This window comes from Parasteatoda tepidariorum, chromosome 4 (genome assembly GCF_043381705.1).
Source record: "Parasteatoda tepidariorum isolate YZ-2023 chromosome 4, CAS_Ptep_4.0, whole genome shotgun sequence".
Taxonomy (NCBI): Eukaryota; Metazoa; Arthropoda; class Arachnida; order Araneae; family Theridiidae; genus Parasteatoda; species Parasteatoda tepidariorum.
This window is the reverse complement of record NC_092207.1, coordinates 59156781-59175256: the sequence shown is the minus strand read 5'-3', so window position 1 is coordinate 59175256 and position 18476 is coordinate 59156781. Positions and strand designations below refer to the sequence as shown.

At 29.9% G+C, this 18476-nt stretch overlaps 1 protein-coding gene across 1 annotated transcript in view; it reads left to right on the top strand.

Annotated features, from left to right (window-relative positions):
• LOC107441330 (cyclic nucleotide-gated channel alpha-3) overlaps positions 1-18476 on the top strand; it is a 65601-nt gene that overhangs the window by 44444 nt on the left and 2681 nt on the right. Inside the window, exons 4-7 of the mRNA XM_016054546.4 lie at positions 4310-4521; positions 6757-7109; positions 10376-10907; positions 13193-13413. Of these exons, the coding sequence (XP_015910032.2) occupies positions 4310-4521; positions 6757-7109; positions 10376-10907; positions 13193-13413 (1318 nt within the window). The remainder of the gene's footprint in view (positions 1-4309; positions 4522-6756; positions 7110-10375; positions 10908-13192; positions 13414-18476) is intronic.

Below are 18476 nucleotides of genomic sequence, written 5' to 3'. Positions count from 1 at the left end.
AAAATGCTAACAAAATTTCCTGTGTGTCCTTTTTTACTAAATTCAAAAAAGTTTTTAAAAATTACGTTTTCATTTTTTTAATATAACTAAAAATGCTATACTTCAATGTTTTCTTATTTAATAAAAAATAATTATGCTTTAATTTTGTTTCAGCATATGCTATCAAAATATTAAAGTAATTTTAATAACATTTAAACTAAACTTTATTTAATTTTTTGTAATATTTTTAAAATATGTATAATTTAAAATTTTATTTTTAATCTATACGAGTTTTCTAAAAGCAAAATAAGGTAAAAGATATAGATATATTTCAATCTAAATAATTTTTGAAACATAACTTTTTAAATGTTGAAGAAGAGAAACTTCACAACTTTTGAAATCATTTAGTTATTTAATATGAGAAAGCAATTAAACTAGCCGTATTTTCCATTCAAATTAAGATTTGAACGAAAATTAAACACATTATTTCTTAATTAATGAGAAAAGCTGGTGATTTTCAAAATTTATATGTCTTATATACACTTAATGAATAATAAAATCCCATGGATCTGAAATTGATTTTCAAAACTACAATAAAACCATAATAACCTAATTTTACCTACTTTACTATCAACATCTATTAATTATATAATATTAAGATGTTGATAATTATATAAATAATTATCAACATCTTCGAAAACGTCATCATTATTATTCAAAGCAGAATAACTGTCCCTTCTTTAATAAAATAATATTGCTTATACAAAATATTACTTTATGTGAAATGCCCTTTTATTTTTTCAATCTTAAAAATAAAGTTTGAAGGTACAAAAAATTCATCATTCATCAAAATATTTAATAACATATGAAAATATATAATTAAATAACATATAAATATCTATATTTTCCTTTAACAATTAATTGGAAATAATCTTTATTTTTCTCGAATAAAAAAAAGGAAGGTTAAAAATTTTTTAAAAATGGAAAGCTTAAGTTACACTATCTATTCAAAAGTAAGTTTTGGCCAGAAAGACTTCTTAGTAAGCCATACACTATCAAATCATACACAACTATCTTACACTGATTCTACATTTCGAAATTGTTGAGTTTTAAATGAAAGCTAACAAACTTCCGCTTCACGACAAATTGTGAAGTATCACCACCTTTCCTAAGTCCACTTCTCTAAGAATAATGGTGCGTAAATTAACATCGATTCAACTTGGTGACTCTGAAAGTTTACATTAGAAGGGTGTGTGCTTGGATAACCCTCATCAGGAAGACATTAGAATCTCTTTTCATCGCGATTTAAGAACTGGACACGCCAAAATAAATTGGAGCAACGAAATACGCCATTTATGTCAACACTCAACTGCTAACAAAGATGGATAATAATGATTAATCAATGGTCCATTGATGTATAAACTCTTTTTATCAAGCATTTTTTTGGACATATTTACCTTGGGTTAAGTGGTCTAAATTGCTTTGTAAATGTAAATTGTTTTAAAAGAAGAGAATTATGTAGCAGTATTTTTATAGAGGTATTAAGAGAAGTCTTAAGAATAAATATGTGCATTTTTTAAATGTACATCCTTTTTTCAAGGACTTTTGTATTGTTGAATAAAATATAAAAATGTTTCATTTAAATTTCAGTTTTATCCCTAGTGAGAAAGTTTACTAAAATGCAAATTACTCTAATTATTTAGTTATTAAATATCAATATTTTTTAAAAATATATGTAACTTAAATGATTTTACTGTGAGCTTTGTTCTGTGAAATTGATTAAGTTGAAACATTATTTCTCCTCAAAAATTACGCAACCCAAAAAAAAAGATTATTTTGCTTTTGAATTATTATTTTCATGAAATTAACTCATTTTCTTATTTAATTCAGAATGTTGCACTCTCATCTTTTTTTATTAAGCTCTATAATATTAAAACGACTCTCTCTCTCATTTAGGACACGTATTTCTCTTCTAATCTTAGAACTTTCAAATGAGTGAATTGTGAGTGAATGAGTGTTATGAGTGAATTTGTAAGACTCATGAGTACGGAATATTACAGTAAATAGACCCTAGTCTTGCAATTCAAATAAGTGGCATCTATGTGACATAAGTGGCATGCATTTTTTCGCGTTGAAACGAATGAGACTGCCAATGAAATTAATAATTCAAAATATAAAAGTGTATAGAAAATACTTCTTTTGACATGTACTTATGCACCACCCTGCATATTTTTTGATCTAATGATGGTATCTACACGTGCTAGAACGCAATCTGAATGGTTCAATAGGTTAACCTCAAATATGCTAATTAATTAGTGCAGACGATACTTTAAGCTAAAAATCAGACACAAAAAAAGTACTTTCTCTGAATAAAAATATCTTTAAAACGTCTTAATTTCAAAATTCATTTTCTCAGAAACTATTCCACCTATTTTGTTCAAATTTTGTACTTTGCCATGTAAGCTTGCATTCTTTGAAATTTTATATCTTGATGTGAAATATTGTATGCCTTATTCATAATTAATAAGTGGTTAATATTAAAAATAGTAAAATTATAGAAAAGTAATAATGATTTAGTAAAAATCATTTTTTTCATGGAATTATCTTTGGACAAACGAATTTTAAAATTGTGGGCAAAGATGTATTAATTCATTTAAAAAGTTCACGAAATATAGCGAAGTACGCAAAACGTACGAAAAACGTAGACGTAAAAAGATTTGTTTTTTTTTTTCAGAAAAAGTGCTTTTTCGCGTCTGATTTCGTAATTTAAAATATCTCATTATTGAAGTCCCCCTTTCGAAACATTAAGATTGAGTCTTGGAAAGTGAAAATCCGATCATTAAATTAAAAGTTATTCAAGTTAGTCCCATTTCTTCCCTTTTTTTCTCTTCTTTTCTTTTCTTTTTCTTTGGTTATTACACAATTTTTTTTTCATCTCTATATGGAACTATTTGAAAATGTAAGGTACATTTTTCGATGCAATTTTCCATCAAAACCTCAAGAAATTGTACTCATGACGTATTATTGCTACGACGAGCTTTACCCGCTACGAATTGTCGTTACAATAAGTTGCTCCCACTACGATTTGTGCCCAATTGAAATTTTCGTAGCGACGAACTGTGTCCAAGAAGAATTTTTGCCAAGACGAATTGTGCCTAAGATGAATTGCGCTCACGATGAATTTTGCCCACTATGAGCTGTGCTAGCGACGAATGATGCCTACGAGGAATTGCTTTTGCGGTGAGTTGTGCTCACGATGAATTATCACTGCGGTGAATTGTGTTCAGGGTGGATTGTCCCTCGACAGATTGTGTACGATGAAAGGCGGGCGTTGAATTAACGCATAACCATAGTTAATTTTGACCATATTTTTTCTCTTAATGTAGTCATTTAAAATTTGAAAGATGGAGAAAAAAAATTGAGCTCAAATATACCAAATATAAAACCATGAGATTTCAAATGCTAATTTTTTTTTTCCAATGACAGGCACTGAATTTGATTCTTTGCCTATACTATGCCGGAATTGTTGCTCATTTCGCGTTGGCCAGTGGGCACCTGTGAACCAAAGTCACGGAGGCGAGCAACATTGCCCACGCCACACTGCCACAAACCCATTTATAGGGTGGGCCACATTCACACATCATACACACACACAACAGAAGACAACACAAAGAAAGAGGGAGAAACATCCATGCCCAGAGCGGGATTCGAACCCGCAGCCTATGGCTTCGCAGTCAGGTACGCTAACCGCTCGGCCACCTGGCCAGCTAAATGCTAAATTTATTTTCATTCAAAATACCAAAAGGCAAACAAATGATGGCAGGTCTGCTTAAGATATCGCAGTTTGGAAGTAATCCTTCCATTATTTGTTAGCATTTTGACATTCTGAAAAAGAAAAAAGAAACTCTATGGATCTAATTTTTATGCATCTAATATAATTTTTTCAATGGATAGAAAAAAGCGAGCTTTATTTGAGTTTGCTTCTTTCTATCCATTACACTTTTATTACTAAAGTAGTTGAAAATATTTACCATAAAAGGTTTTTCCCCCTGGTACAGGAATCTCATAAGAGCGTTTTTATTGGAAAACACCCCGATTTCCATGTAAGCAATGAAATATTTCTGAGTGTTTTACTGCCATCTTGAAGAAATTCCGAAAAAAATTAAAGTATACATTTCTGGGAACAATACTAAAAAAATGTGATATAAAAATGGCATTTTCTATATTTTACATTTTTTCAAATTTCTTAAGTATTTCGTTATTTTTTTTTCCTTTAAATACTCTCTGTACGTAGAGTAGAAATGAAACTAATATTGTATTTTTATTGAAGGTTGGCCAGATCTCTAGTGCTAGATCCAGCAGCGCATCTCTATTATCGATGGCTTGCAGTTATATCTGTAGCAGTTCTTTATAACATCATTATCATTGTAGGCCGAAGTGTATTCTGGGAGCTGCAAAATCTCTGTCCACATCTTTGGTATTTCATGGATTACCTCTGTGATACTATATATTTAATGGATATTATCGTACATTGTCGAACTGGTGAGTGTCATTATATCATATATGATTTAACATTTAAATGATAATTTAAAACTGCAGAAATAAGGCTATTACTTTATTTCATTTCTATAAAAACAAATAAAATTAATCTCGAATACAAAATGATCAATACATGTATAACAACATTTTTAGAAATGAATGCATACATTTTATAACAAACAAATGAAAAATTCTCAATAAAATTTAAAAAAGAATCTTCTATAACAACTATTTGGATCCAAATATTTCTAAAATAAACTTATAAAAACCTTTTCACAGTTTATAATTCTTGTACTGACGGTGTTAAAAACAAATCTAAAACTTATTCAAACATTTAAACATCTATAGTATGGTTATGGTACATTAATCTATAGTATGGTATGGTATATAAATTCAGTAAATAGCCTCAAATAATATACTTAACGCAATATATAAAAAATCATCTCGAACAACCATCATTCAAGCAGTAGTTCTAGCGTTAATCATATGCGTACTTCGCATATCAATTCGAAAAATCCAGCTCTTTTCCAAGCACTTCTGTCATTTAGCCAAGCTAATCAAAAAAAGTTCCCAGTATTTCTTAAACATTCGGACACTTTTAGGCTGGCTGCAGTGAGCCTAGATACTACGGTGCTTCATTTTTTAACTTTATTTTTCTAAACCAAATGTAATACCTTGAAAAAGTGGCCAATCCAAATAGGCATTACAGAAATAAAGTTTTTTCAAATCAAATATTGTCTAAGAAAAGTCAAACTTTTGATTAAAAGCATTAGAATCGTCATTAATTTTAACTGGGTTAAAACGATCATATAATTGGGTTAGAAGCTTAGAAACTTCTGTTAAAAACTTAACTGTTGTCCTTAAATTCAGTACAGATACTTACCTAACTTGGCAAGTGATGCTAGTCAAGCGATTCATGGACTACCACATGAAGTTGAAGCCATCAACAGCTCTTCCACTATACCAAACCAACCACAAAAAGGACAAGCTTCTGTTTTTTTTAAATGAAATGGAGACGGATATTAAGAATAAATCTTTAATAAATTATTGTAATTAATATTCATATAATTAAATTTAGTGAATTATCATATGGATTTTGTCCTGTAAACTAGATGTAAGCTGAAAATAATACAAAGGACAATAATACAATAATACAGCTTTATTAATGTCTAGAAAAATGTCTATCGGCCTTCTGTAAGTTTTAAATATAGCTTTATTTTTTACTTTTTTTGCACATAGTAAGCTGCTATGACACTTTGACAAACACAGTCCATTTGCTTTTTTTTACAAGTATAATTTTAGATTTTACAGTGATATTTCCCCCAAAAACACTTTATGACATAAAAACAGGCTCACTGCTGTTAATCTAGAATTTATGCTGATTGGGTAACACTTCAAGCCTTTCTAATGTGCCTAAAGGCACATAGGTGGATTGTAGCAAACCTCAAGTAATTCGGGCTAAAAAGAGAATGCTGAAGATATCTCCCATTGGCTCACTGTAAAAACATTAATTCATTGACTGACTCATTTTAAAAAAGCTAGTGACAATTATAATAGTACTTTATTTACGTTGCACTAAAACTTCTCAAAAGGTCTGAGAAACATTGCTGGATATGATCAGAAAACATGCAATCACAATTTTGATCATCCGCAGTACGGATAAGCCCCGTGACTTGGTAGCCTGTCGTCGAGCACTTCACAGCAGAACTGTTTAATGAATAAGACAGATCCAAGAGGTCAACTACCCGCTTATTGACCACTATCAGTGATGCTCGTGTCTTACTATCAGTCCACTGTGGGACCTGGTGACAATAGCAAAGAGCTTTTGAATTGCTTTTCAACTACATCACCATATTAACACAGTGCTTTGCATTTTATTATGACAAAACATGTATCGTTCTTCTTGTGCCTTTAAAAAAGAATCACTCTTTTTAAATTTTAAAAATTTTATAACGTCCCTTTCATCTTAAAAATCGTTGGGCTGACTCAGATGATGTTAGATTTAAAGTTAAATTAATAGCCAGAAATGGAAAACTCCAATTACAAAGTACATAACAGCAAGACTTAAATAACAATAAAAATAAAATTTGAGCTTCGTTTGCTTCTTTTAAAAATGTGTGAAGAGCTGTAAACTGTAATATGAAATGCATTTTTGAACAAATATCATTTATTAAAAAAAAATTAAAAAAATTTTTTTAATGTTGTATTATAATTTTAAAAATGGTTTTCTTTTTACAGGATATTTAGAACAAGGTCTCTTAGTTCGTGACAGAAAGAAACTTTTAAAAAACTATACGTCTTCTCTCCCTTTCAAACTAGATCTCATAAGCGTCATCCCGACTGACCTACTGTACATTGTAACGGGTACAGGATGTGATCACCAAGTTCCCTGCTCTGTCATCGTGCGTCTCAATCGACTCTTCAGGTTTCCAAGAATGTTGGAGTTTTTCGACAGAACCGAAACCAGAACAAACTTCCCATATGCATTTCGTATAGGAAAACTTATTTTTTATATCTTAGTTATCATTCACTGGAATGCCTGCTTCTTCTTTGCAATGAGTTACGCCATTGGATTTGGTACAGACTCTTGGGTTTGTATTTTAATTTCAACTGCCAGCAGCAGTAATAACTGCTAAGCATTCTAAGAAATTTCTCCAAAATTCGAAGGTTCGGCCATTATTTTATACGGCATGTTTAAGAACAAAAACCTTTCTCGTAATTCTAATGAAGTTCAGTTAAATTAGTAAAATTTACCATTAGTTTATGAAGCCAGCCCAGTTCTTTGGAGAGAGAAAAAAAACAGAGCCCGTAATTGTAACGCGTTTCAATAAAATTAGTAGAGTTCACCGGTTATTTATACGGTGTTACGTAAAGCTAACTCAATTCAGAAATGATAATGTTTTTCATAATGGTTATAGCCTCAAACTACTGGCATATAGATTTGGTGCTCAAGCCCAGACAACGCCAAAGAACATTTATCTTGCATTTCGTCTACATTAGCAACCACGGACAAAAAGCACGCAACTCTTTTGCTCTACGACAAATGCACCTACGACATTTGCATTGCACCACGTTTGACTTGAATCTACAAATAAATCGTCTGAGTATCAAACATCGTCAAGTCCCGAACTGAAGATAACTTTTAAGAACAGTATTTATGGACAGTAGCCATATATTTTACGAAAAAGTATCTATGCGCAGTCTTGTACTTTATGGTAATGATAATTTTATGGACATAAAATTACATTTAATGCTAGTAATTTAAACAAATTTTGCCGTCAGAAACCTTAATTTAAGGATGAAACGGAAGGAAATTTAAAATGAAGTAATGGGTTATTTGATTATGAAGTGAGAACTAACACTTTACAATGAGAAAGACATTTTTATTCAAACTGATGGAATACCACAAGGATCTAATTTTTCATCTCTCTTAGCTAACTTATTTTTGCACTATTATGAAAAAAATTATACTCTTAATATTAAATTTGTTTTTAGATTTATTGATGATTTAATTATCTTTAATATTCAAGATTATACAATTTTATTAAATAATATTTACCCCGAAGAATTAATCTTGCTTCGTAATCATGATGATAATATTAATTTTAATTTTTTGGATATTAAAAAAGAGGAAAATATTTGCTTTGTTGATTTTTACGAAAAAAGAAGTGATTTTAATTTAGATATAAGTCAACTAATTACTTGGAATTCATATGTCTCTTCAAACATCTATTTGAGTACAATTTTTAATCAAATGAATGGAATAAAAAGAATATGTAGTAATGTTTATTTATACAACAAATAGACAAACTCTTTTGATTTAATTTATTAAAAAAATAATGGATGCGAAACTGTGACGTGTGGAAAGTAATTATATTTTATATAAAATCATTGAGTTTATTGTATGTTATTATTAATAAACTTACCAAAAACTTCTCTGTTAATTAATACTTTTATTAAGTGCAAATCCAATTTTGTGACTAAAAATCATTACAAAACGTTCAAATCATGTCTCTTTATTTCTCTTTTTTTTAATGAATGTTAATTTTCTAAAATCATTAAAATTGTATAATTAAATATCAACTTTATCAATTATAAAACTCTTTAAATTATACAGTATAATATTATTACCTTGCACACATCCATTTTCGGACCAATCCTTGGTAACTAACGTATCAAACGTGCTTCAGTATTGCAGTGAGAGCGCTCCATGAAGCAAAAAATCCTCTATTTACGCTTTTAGCTTACTTTGAGCTTCTGTTTTCATATTTTGTAATCTAGCAATCTTATTACGAAAATATTTTAAATTATTCTGGAAAGTTTCATGTATGTAGTTCACTTAAGCTAATTTGAATTCGCTACTTGCTTTATAGATTTCGGTTTGTGTTTTGTTTTTTTTTTTTCCTTACATTTTATTTTCTGTTTTTTACGCGATACATTTTTTACTTAATATGTTCTATTTAGTTTCAATTTTTTTTTAGTGCTCTTCACACTATTGTATTAATATATTTTGCTTTGGCTATATCGATACAATATTAGAAAGTACTCCTTTTTGCGGATATATATATATATATGTATGCAATTCAGAAGTAAATTTCGAAAACTGCCTTGCTAAACAAATTTGAACCAAGAATTCATTCCTGAATAGTACTAAAGTGAGTGAGAACAAATCACTGTATTCATACGAATTGTAAACTCTCTCTTTCACTTAATTATAATTTGTTGAAATTATTTGGTTCAAAGTAACTAATTTGATTGGTTTAAATTCCCCTTTTCATTGACGTTCATTGGATGACGAATACAAGATATTTAGAACGTTCGCTGTTCTATTAATAGCTAGAGCTTAATGATGTTATCAAAAAAAGTGGATAATATATTTTAACTTTTGCAGTCTTTATTCCTCAACTAAGCTTCATTTGTAAGCAAGTGTCGGAAACATAAATTTGTGTTTGCATTTTACATTGCATGCAATAATTTGTTGCAATATCAGAACTTTCTCAAATTTTTGATATCAAAATCCAATATCAATCAATGATTTCTAACCTATTTTAGTTATTAGCATAATTTTTGACACTGATATGCTTGGGGAATCATAACGATAAGTGACATTTCCAAATGATGTAGGAGAGTTCTTTTTCTTTACAATACTATAATTTCCAGGTAGACAGTAAGGTGTACTGTAAGGTTTACTGTGTATTGCGCTGCTATCCGAAACAGTGTATAGTACATGTCTGGAAACAATAGTAAGCAAGAGTTTTTTGTTGAATAGTGCTCATTGGAAAAATTGCGTCTTATCAATGTGCTGCACCAAGCTCTTTAATTAATATAAAGTGCGTTCCTTTTATCGGTTAGCAATACTTTTATTTGCCTTTTCAGAGGTAAGAAAGTTGGATATTCTAAGATGAATTTTGCATGGCCACAACTTTTCAACTGCAATATCAAATGACTGGATATTAATTTTAATAATTCCACTGCTTTCTCTCGTGATAAGTTGTTTTAATTATCTCTTACTTTTCTTTGAGTTTAATATTTTCCTATACAAAGAACATTTAAATTAATAATGTAAGATAAAGCATACATGCGCATTATTATAAAATATTACTATTAATTTTACCTTCGAAGCAATTTTTTTCATCATTTCTGATTTAAAAGTTTTTAAATTTTAAAGCAAATTTTAAAACGAAAATATTTTTCTATATTTAATATTATTTAATTTAATTAATCAAGGTCTCGTCACTATTTCCCACAATGAAAATCAAGTATGAAATTACGGTTCTTTTATGCTTAAATGTATAAACACGCATTTGGTGTATAATTTATATTGTATTATAGATCTATAATATTCTATGTATGGCAGGTATACAAGAATGTATCGGATCCTAAATATGGCTCCCTTCGACATCAGTATATATACAGTTTCTACTGGTCAACATTAACCTTGACTACAATTGGTGAAGTGCCTGTACCTGAACAAGATATTGAATACTTATTTGTCGTGATTGATTTCTTGGTCGGAGTTCTTATTTTTGCTACAATTGTTGGGAACATCGGAAGCATGATTACCAACATGAATGCAGCCAGAGCAGAATTTCAGAGTAGAATGGACAACGTGAAGCAGTATCTGGAATTTCGAAAAGTGGGTGAGGACTTGGAAAACCGAGTCATCAAGTGGTTCGATTACCTTTGGACCAACAAGCAGTCTTTAGATGAAAATGCTGTCACTTCAACCTTGCCGGACAAACTCAAAGCTGAAATAGCAATCCACGTCCATCTTGACACATTGAAACAAGTTAGAATATTCCAAGATTGCGAACCTGGTTTGCTTGTTCAGCTTGTCTTGAGACTGAGATTGCAGGTGTTTAGCCCTGGTGACTACATATGCCGAAAAGGTCAGTTCTGTTGTTTTAAATGTAATTGTCTCAAAAATAACCGACCAACTTATCAATTAAAAAAATGTGTGTGATAGATACGTACAGTTTGCTGTGAAATACTTACAAAGTTTCAAAATTTATAACAAAGTACACCAACAGATGGCTTTACTAAATGAGAAAAGATGTAAAACCATGTTTTCAGAATAACCACCGTCTAAATACTGTCGTCAAAGCATTTTTGAAACGTGAAAAACATGAAAAACATTTTTTCATGAAAACGTGAAAAACATTTTTTTCAAAATTTCAGCGTAAATTATGATAAATCGTAATTTTCTGTTTTTCTTTCCTTATATTTTCAAATGGTCGATCATTTCTGAAAACCTTTTGTATGTATCGTAACTAATCAGGTAGGAAATATTAAATATTTTATGCAAGAGGTGCCTCTTATTTCCTCCTCTTTGGTCAAGTTCGAACAAGTCAACGTAAAGTGAAATCACGTGATTATTTTTTTTTCTAGTTACGCTTTTTAAAACTTTTTTCTATTCATCTCTAAATAATGAAGAATCACCGGTAATTGAAATTAAAACTTTAAAAAAAACTGTTACTTCATTCTGAAATAGTTATACTTCCTACAGAAATTCATCTGGAAAACAACTTGGTTGTTGTAAATCTTAACTATCATGTGTTGCCCGCTATCATGAGCATCATGATCAATTATATATAATCAATCTTTATTTCGATGATTTGATCTTCCAAAAAAGTTTTTTATTTCATTTAATATCGTAAAGTCACTTTGAAAGAGATATAGAAAGTATTTTAACTGTTTTCATTGCATCGTTAGATGGCTTTGTGCGCAATTGCGTAGTGTAGATTGATATTGATTTCTTAGTTCCTGACTTCTCTTAAACCCGTATGAAAAATGGATGTTAAAGCAGTACGAAAAATGTTCAGAAGATTAAATAACAATTAAGTCAAAAATTTTAATCAACGCTAAAATTATTTCGAAGCAATAATTTGGACTTTTATCAAATTTCAACAATAGGACTGCTTTTCAAAAAAGGGAATACTAAATATTTTAAACATCTTCATGAGAAGCTTTCCGAATTGTGCATCGAAATCATTTCATTACGTGACTTTACTTTACTTTAGAGGTTATCATAACCGATGTTTTTATTATTTCAAATAGTTTGTTTTCAAAATAAACTTACCAGGGGACGCTATAGTTGAAATTCATAGCAAAATTTCAGATTCATAGTGTAATAAAATTTTCATCATTAAATAAATGTTTTACATATTTTATGTCCAAATTTGTGAAATAGTAATTTGATTTTAATAATATTTACATGAGAAACATAAATACTTAACGAGCTCTCAAGAAAAATATTCCAACATCAGTTAGTAATAATTATTTGCGGCATAAAATATTTTATACCTATTATCTTCCCTTGATTACTCTTTGAGACTAAGTAAAAAAATTAGCATAAAAGCCAATTTATTAGAAAATATACTTTAAAAATTGCTACTGACGTTTTGAAGAAAATGAAGGCGAAATGAAGGAATCGTAATACGAGTGTCATGCTTTATTTGCGAAGCTTTTTTACCCGTTTTGCTATTAAAATGCTCAATGCAACTGAATTAGATAGGTTTGAATGAAGAATTTAAAGCACAAAACCCAGTTGTGGTTATAGCGTCAAAATTGATCAGTACAATAATAATAAGAATAAAGTAGAATAAGGTATTAAAATGTTGATAAAAGTTGACTAGGATATGAAAAAAACAAAAACAAATAATAATAATAATGAATCAAACATTAAAAAAATAATTTAACAGAAACTAAATTTAAAAAAAGTTGATTTAGGGAATCTCGGGTTGTCAAATTTGCTCTTATCTGAAGAAGGTAAATAACTCTGCGGGTAGCATTTCTAAATTGGCTCTGACGAATCAAAATTTTCTCTTGCTTGCTAAGAAATAAAGGATTACTACATGGAGAGCTTTTTTAGGGCAAAATAATGATAAGCCACATTTGAAATGTCGGTGTAAAACTATACCTATGAAGGCAACAAGGTGTTTATCTGTATTGTGGTACTATATAGTAATAATTAGGAATACTTGTAATGTATCTATCTGGAAGCAAAATTAAAGAAACTTTGGGCTTAAAATATGTATGAAATGTTTGTGGCTTATCATTTTATTCCCCTAAACTCTTCATATTTGAATGCATTCTTTCTATAAAAAATAATAATAATCTGTATATTTCGAGTCATCCCTGTCGACGTTGTTGATTTTCATTTTGTCTAACACAGGTGATATTGGGAAAGAAATGTACATAGTAAAAAGAGGTAAACTTCAGGTGGTTGGTGATGATGGTAAGACGGTATTTGCAACTTTATGCGACGGCAGCGTTTTCGGAGAGCTCAGCTTACTTAACATCTCTGGTGTAAAGACTGGCAATCGTCGAACAGCGAATGTCAGAAGCGTTGGATACTCTGATTTGTTTTGTCTCTCTAAAGAAGATTTATGGGAGGTATTTTTTACACATTCTTATAATATTCACATTCTATTTTTGAAAATATTCTTTTCGTGATTTCTGAAAGCCATCATAATTATCATGGTTATCCAGACAGCTCAGTATGGGCCAATGCCGATTTCCGATTTAACTTTGATCTCCAATTCTTTTCATTAATTGCAAGAAAATCACGCTCCACTGAGTCAGTTCATCTTAACCGTGGCCTTAATCGCATTCTTGTTCCAGTGGGTCTTTTTCTATTGTATTTTCATCACTCATTCTAATCAAGTGGGCCATCCAAGTCATTCTATTTATTTTTAAGTTTTTAATAATATCTGGTTGTTTCTAAATCTTGTACAGTTTAAAGTTAAATCTCCTTCTCCAATTATTACTTTCATTTACACCAATAGATATTGCGTACAATTTTCCTCCAGTTTTGTCATTGTCTAAGCTTTAGACGCATATGTCAGGACTGGCCTGACAAGATTGTTTTTCTAGAATGAAACCTAGATTTTATAAATCTTCAGCCCATAGATCAGCCTACATCTTTTCCAGATACAGTCGATTTTTTATTTCAGAAGACATTCTGTTATCAATTGTAATAATTGATCTTAAATAAGTAAAACATTTCTGAAAGCCATAATAAAGAAATATACAAGTACTTCTCGAAATATTGAAATTGTAACAAGTTGTATTTATTTTTTATTGTCACAGTTTTCCCATTCATGACCTGTAGCATTTAAATTAGCACCTGAGTAACAGTGTGCACTAAAAATGAGCAATTAGAGAAACTTCCTTGCTATATTAAAAAATTTTAAATACACTAAACAACAAAAATTAGAGATTGTGTAACCATTCACAAAGATCCTGAAATTTGAACATCAGAAGAGCAGTTTGTGCCCCACATTCTAGAAATCATTACAAAAATTTAATTAAACCATTCGAAAGAAAAATGAATTTTTCTCACTCTTGCAATTTAAACCTCAAAGTCTTTTTCTTTTTTATTATTTTAAAGAGAATATGTGATGCTTGCTAGCTTTCTGTTCTATTCATTTAAAAACAATTTACACTGAGTGTTTATGGCAAATTTAATAATTGTTGCCTTTGTTTTTCTGTCAAGTAGGTTAAGCTCTAGTAAAATTAACTTGTATGAAAAATGAGGAAGATTTCATAAACTAGCATTTCGAAACTTTCTGAATTTACTTGTCTATTTTGTTTATTGTTACCTTTTGATATTTACTGTTAAGCTAGAAACATAAGAAATGGTCCTCGGTAACTGAAATAAGAAAAAAAATTATTATATTTTACTAAAGTGTTAGTGCATCGGTTATAATTGTGATAAAACTAGACTGAACGTGTGCAGAAGACGAGATCAGTAATGTCATTTTCTGAGCCCCTTTACTTAAATTTTCAATCCTGGGTCAATCTTATAAATAACTTCTAGCAAAGTAAATCTTTTTTTTTAGAAAGTTTTTTCTTGTTCTTAAAACAAGTTTTATAAAAAGAAATTATTTTTAATTGTTACAATACAGTATATGCCTTTCAATTTACGTGGCGTAGTGTTAATTAATACCAATTGATTGATTAATTTGAACTTTATTTCTTACTACGTAAGAAAAGAAAGTACTTTACTTGTATCATTTACGCAAAAATTACATGGAAATTATCTCTAAATTAAAATCGTAAGTCAATCGGTGTTCAATTTTATGTTGTATTTTATTTTACTACACGAATACTATGACACCATGGCAACGTGAAATTACGAGTATGCGTGGTAAATGTACTGGAAGAACGGTTGAAGACAGGGCTCGAAAAAAGTCAGAAATTTTACCCGTCCCCGAGGACTGCTTGTCCAATTATGTACCCGTCCTCCTTTGAAACTAACCAGCCACTTCTAAATAAATAAAAATATCATTTTTTCTTATTTGTTACAAACATTTATATAAATTACACAATGAATTAGTAGCTACTAGGATTACATTATACAGTAATAAAAGAAATACTAGGTTACTACTAATAAAACCTAGTATTTCTTTTATGAAATAATTTATTTCTTTTATGAAGTAATTTATTTCTTTTATGAAATAATTTATTTCTTTTATGAAATAATTTAAATGACAAAGGTCAAGTTATCTGGAATGTCAATTTATCCGAGGGTACTGCGTTTTTTAAATGAATCAAATATGACGTTTGCCAGTTCTACAATCAAGCCTATGATTTACAGAGGCTTCTGCACAGAAATCTGAAAGGGGTTTCCCTTTTATATCAGTGTTCCTTAACCTTTTTGATATAATGGACCCGTTTTAAAAAAAATTTAGAAGTCACGGACCTCCCCCCTGAGAAAAAAATAATTGCAAAAAACATCAATTATTAGAAAACATTTAATTTTATTATTTTAATAGTATACAAAATTTTTGAAATTAAAATTTTTAATGTGAAGGTTGCTGCTGCTTTTCCTTAATTAATAAATTACATTGGGGGATCGTTTTCGACAAAGCAACGTGCATATCATGTTCAACATTCAATCGAGGTATTTCGATGTTATGTTTTTATTGTCACAATTGTGGAAAATCCCGCTTCGCAAACATACACTGTAGCAAACGGAATTATAGCTGCCATAGCTCGCTTTACAAGCACTGGGTAGGCTTTCAAACGTTTTAAAAATTAGTAGTCAGTGGATCCCCAAATTGTAACTCATGGACCCCTTAGGGGTTCATGAACCACAGGTTAAGAAACCCTGATTTAGATGAATGTCCATAATTGCGTTTAACGCTTACGTAATGTGTTTTTTGTAAGTTCATTGCTGAAAAGTCCCTTTCAACTGCTGCAGTACTCCCAGACGGAAAAAACATCAATCCACCATGCGCAGTATGTTGCTGTACGGGATTTCTAGATTAGAGGGTCATTTTAGAAGTGAGGCGCTAGACTCTTGTAAGATAACAAAAATTGAAAGTGTGTCACGAACATTAACGGGAAAATGGCCGTCCGCGCGGACGTCTGATTCGAGAAATTCGTTGGCCGCTAGAAATTTTTGACCGCCGAGGACGGGCGATTTTTCGAGCCCTGGTTGAAGAAACATTTTTATCATTAATTAGTTTGAGAAACATTAACTGTTAAACATCACTCAGATCAATCTGCAGCCCTAAAAAATGATGACTAGGACATTGCAATATGACAAGCTAAAAAGGCCTGTTTTATTTTGGCACTTGAGACGGAGTGTTTTTTCAAAATCCCTACGTTTTCGAAAGTTATTGCACTCTACAGCGGGTTTTTTTTTCGCAAATTTTTCTCACTTCTTGTTTGAAACCATGCACATTCATCCTTTATTACTAGAGATGTCAGAAAATTCATTAATCTCTATTAAATTTTATTTTATAAGCTAGCTCTGTTTTGCAGAAGTTGAGAGTTAAAAGGAAAATGAAAGGAAAAAAAAAATTACACCAAATGAGGTACCATTAAATTGCCAAGATTTACCACAATTGTCAATTTTCTAGTCATTCAACCAAATAATTTTTTTTAATTCAACCTTTTTTATTAATTCCAAGACACGATATTTTAAATTGTGCATAATATAAAATGCAATGCCTCAGATTTCCAAGTTACGATGAATTTGAGCTGCAGCAATAAAACTTACAAATCCATTTTCTTCAGTCGATATTTATTTTAATGGGATAATAAAAAAAAATTGAAGGATAAATTTTGTATGTATGCTGTTTTAGCAAAAGAGTTCAAACAGCCTCAAGCAAAACACATTTTCCTTTATGTTCCTTTTCTTTTTATGCGAACTATTATCTTTTTTTATCATAACAATGAACCTAGTAAAACTACTTCAACTTAAAATCGACTTCAATATTTATAGCTAATGAAATAATAAATAAATAAATGTTACTTTAAATAGAATTAATTTTTCACATAATATAAAAATATTAAAATGTTTTTGAAAAAATAATAATTAATTTATAAAACAAAAGTATAATGTCCAGATTTAAATTAAAGGAATTACAAAATAAATACTTTATAAACGTAAAATTATTAATCCCTCTTTTGCGTATCATCCAAATGCATAAATCATTAAATGTCTGCTTGAAATGTTTGTTAAGATGTTTAAGATTTGGAATTATTGATTTTCAGTGAACCTAGTTTACTTTTACGTGAATTTCAGAATACTTGACGCATATTTATTTAAGGAGTGAAATTACTTGTTTAGTATTCCCTCTTAAATGCATACTTAGAATTCCAGCAAGTATAAGCATTTTTTGTGAGAACGAAATTGGATATTTGAGTTCAATAAAGGCTGATTGTCTTTGAGTTACATAAAAAGATATAATTAATTTGCATTTAAATTGCACTAATTGCACATTTAATATACACTGTAACGTATCAAGCTATATAAATAAGAGTTCTGTTTTTCATGAAGAAAAAAAACTTTTATTCACAAACAACACAAACAGTAACAAATATGAAGTACCCGTAACGGGATAGCTATAATCTTGTAAAACAAACTAGAAAAACCCGTAACGGGTTATAAGAAAACTCAAATTCCAAAACAAAACTAATCTCTTAAAAACCAACAACTCTGTTCTGAAAATTGTCTTCTAATTTTATCGCTTGCCTTTTCTTTTTTTTCTTTTCTTTTTTTATTCATCACTTTATGAGTTTAGTTTATTTTGTTCATGCTCTTGCTAGCCCGTTATTTTTTTAATATTTTTACTTTTATTCATGCTTTTGCTAGCCAATTATTTTTCAATAATTTTAGACTTTATAACACACACACACAGCAAATAGGATTGTACTATTCCGTGACACGTCTATGAGTTTTTTTGGCAAAAGCAAATTCCCTTTAAACTCTGTGGAACCCTGTTATAATTAGACATAAGTTCAAAAAAAATTTATTTTAAAGAATTATACGAAAGTTCATTAATCGATATTGATTATATAAAATTTACCAGTGAAAGTTCAGACCAAGCCACCTAAAAAGGGTAAACTTTGGAATGGCTGAGGGTGTCCAAGGAAAGGTTTTTCCCTCTGGTTCTTTTAAAATAAATGACATCGTGAAAGGAAAAAGAGAAGAAAAAACAAAA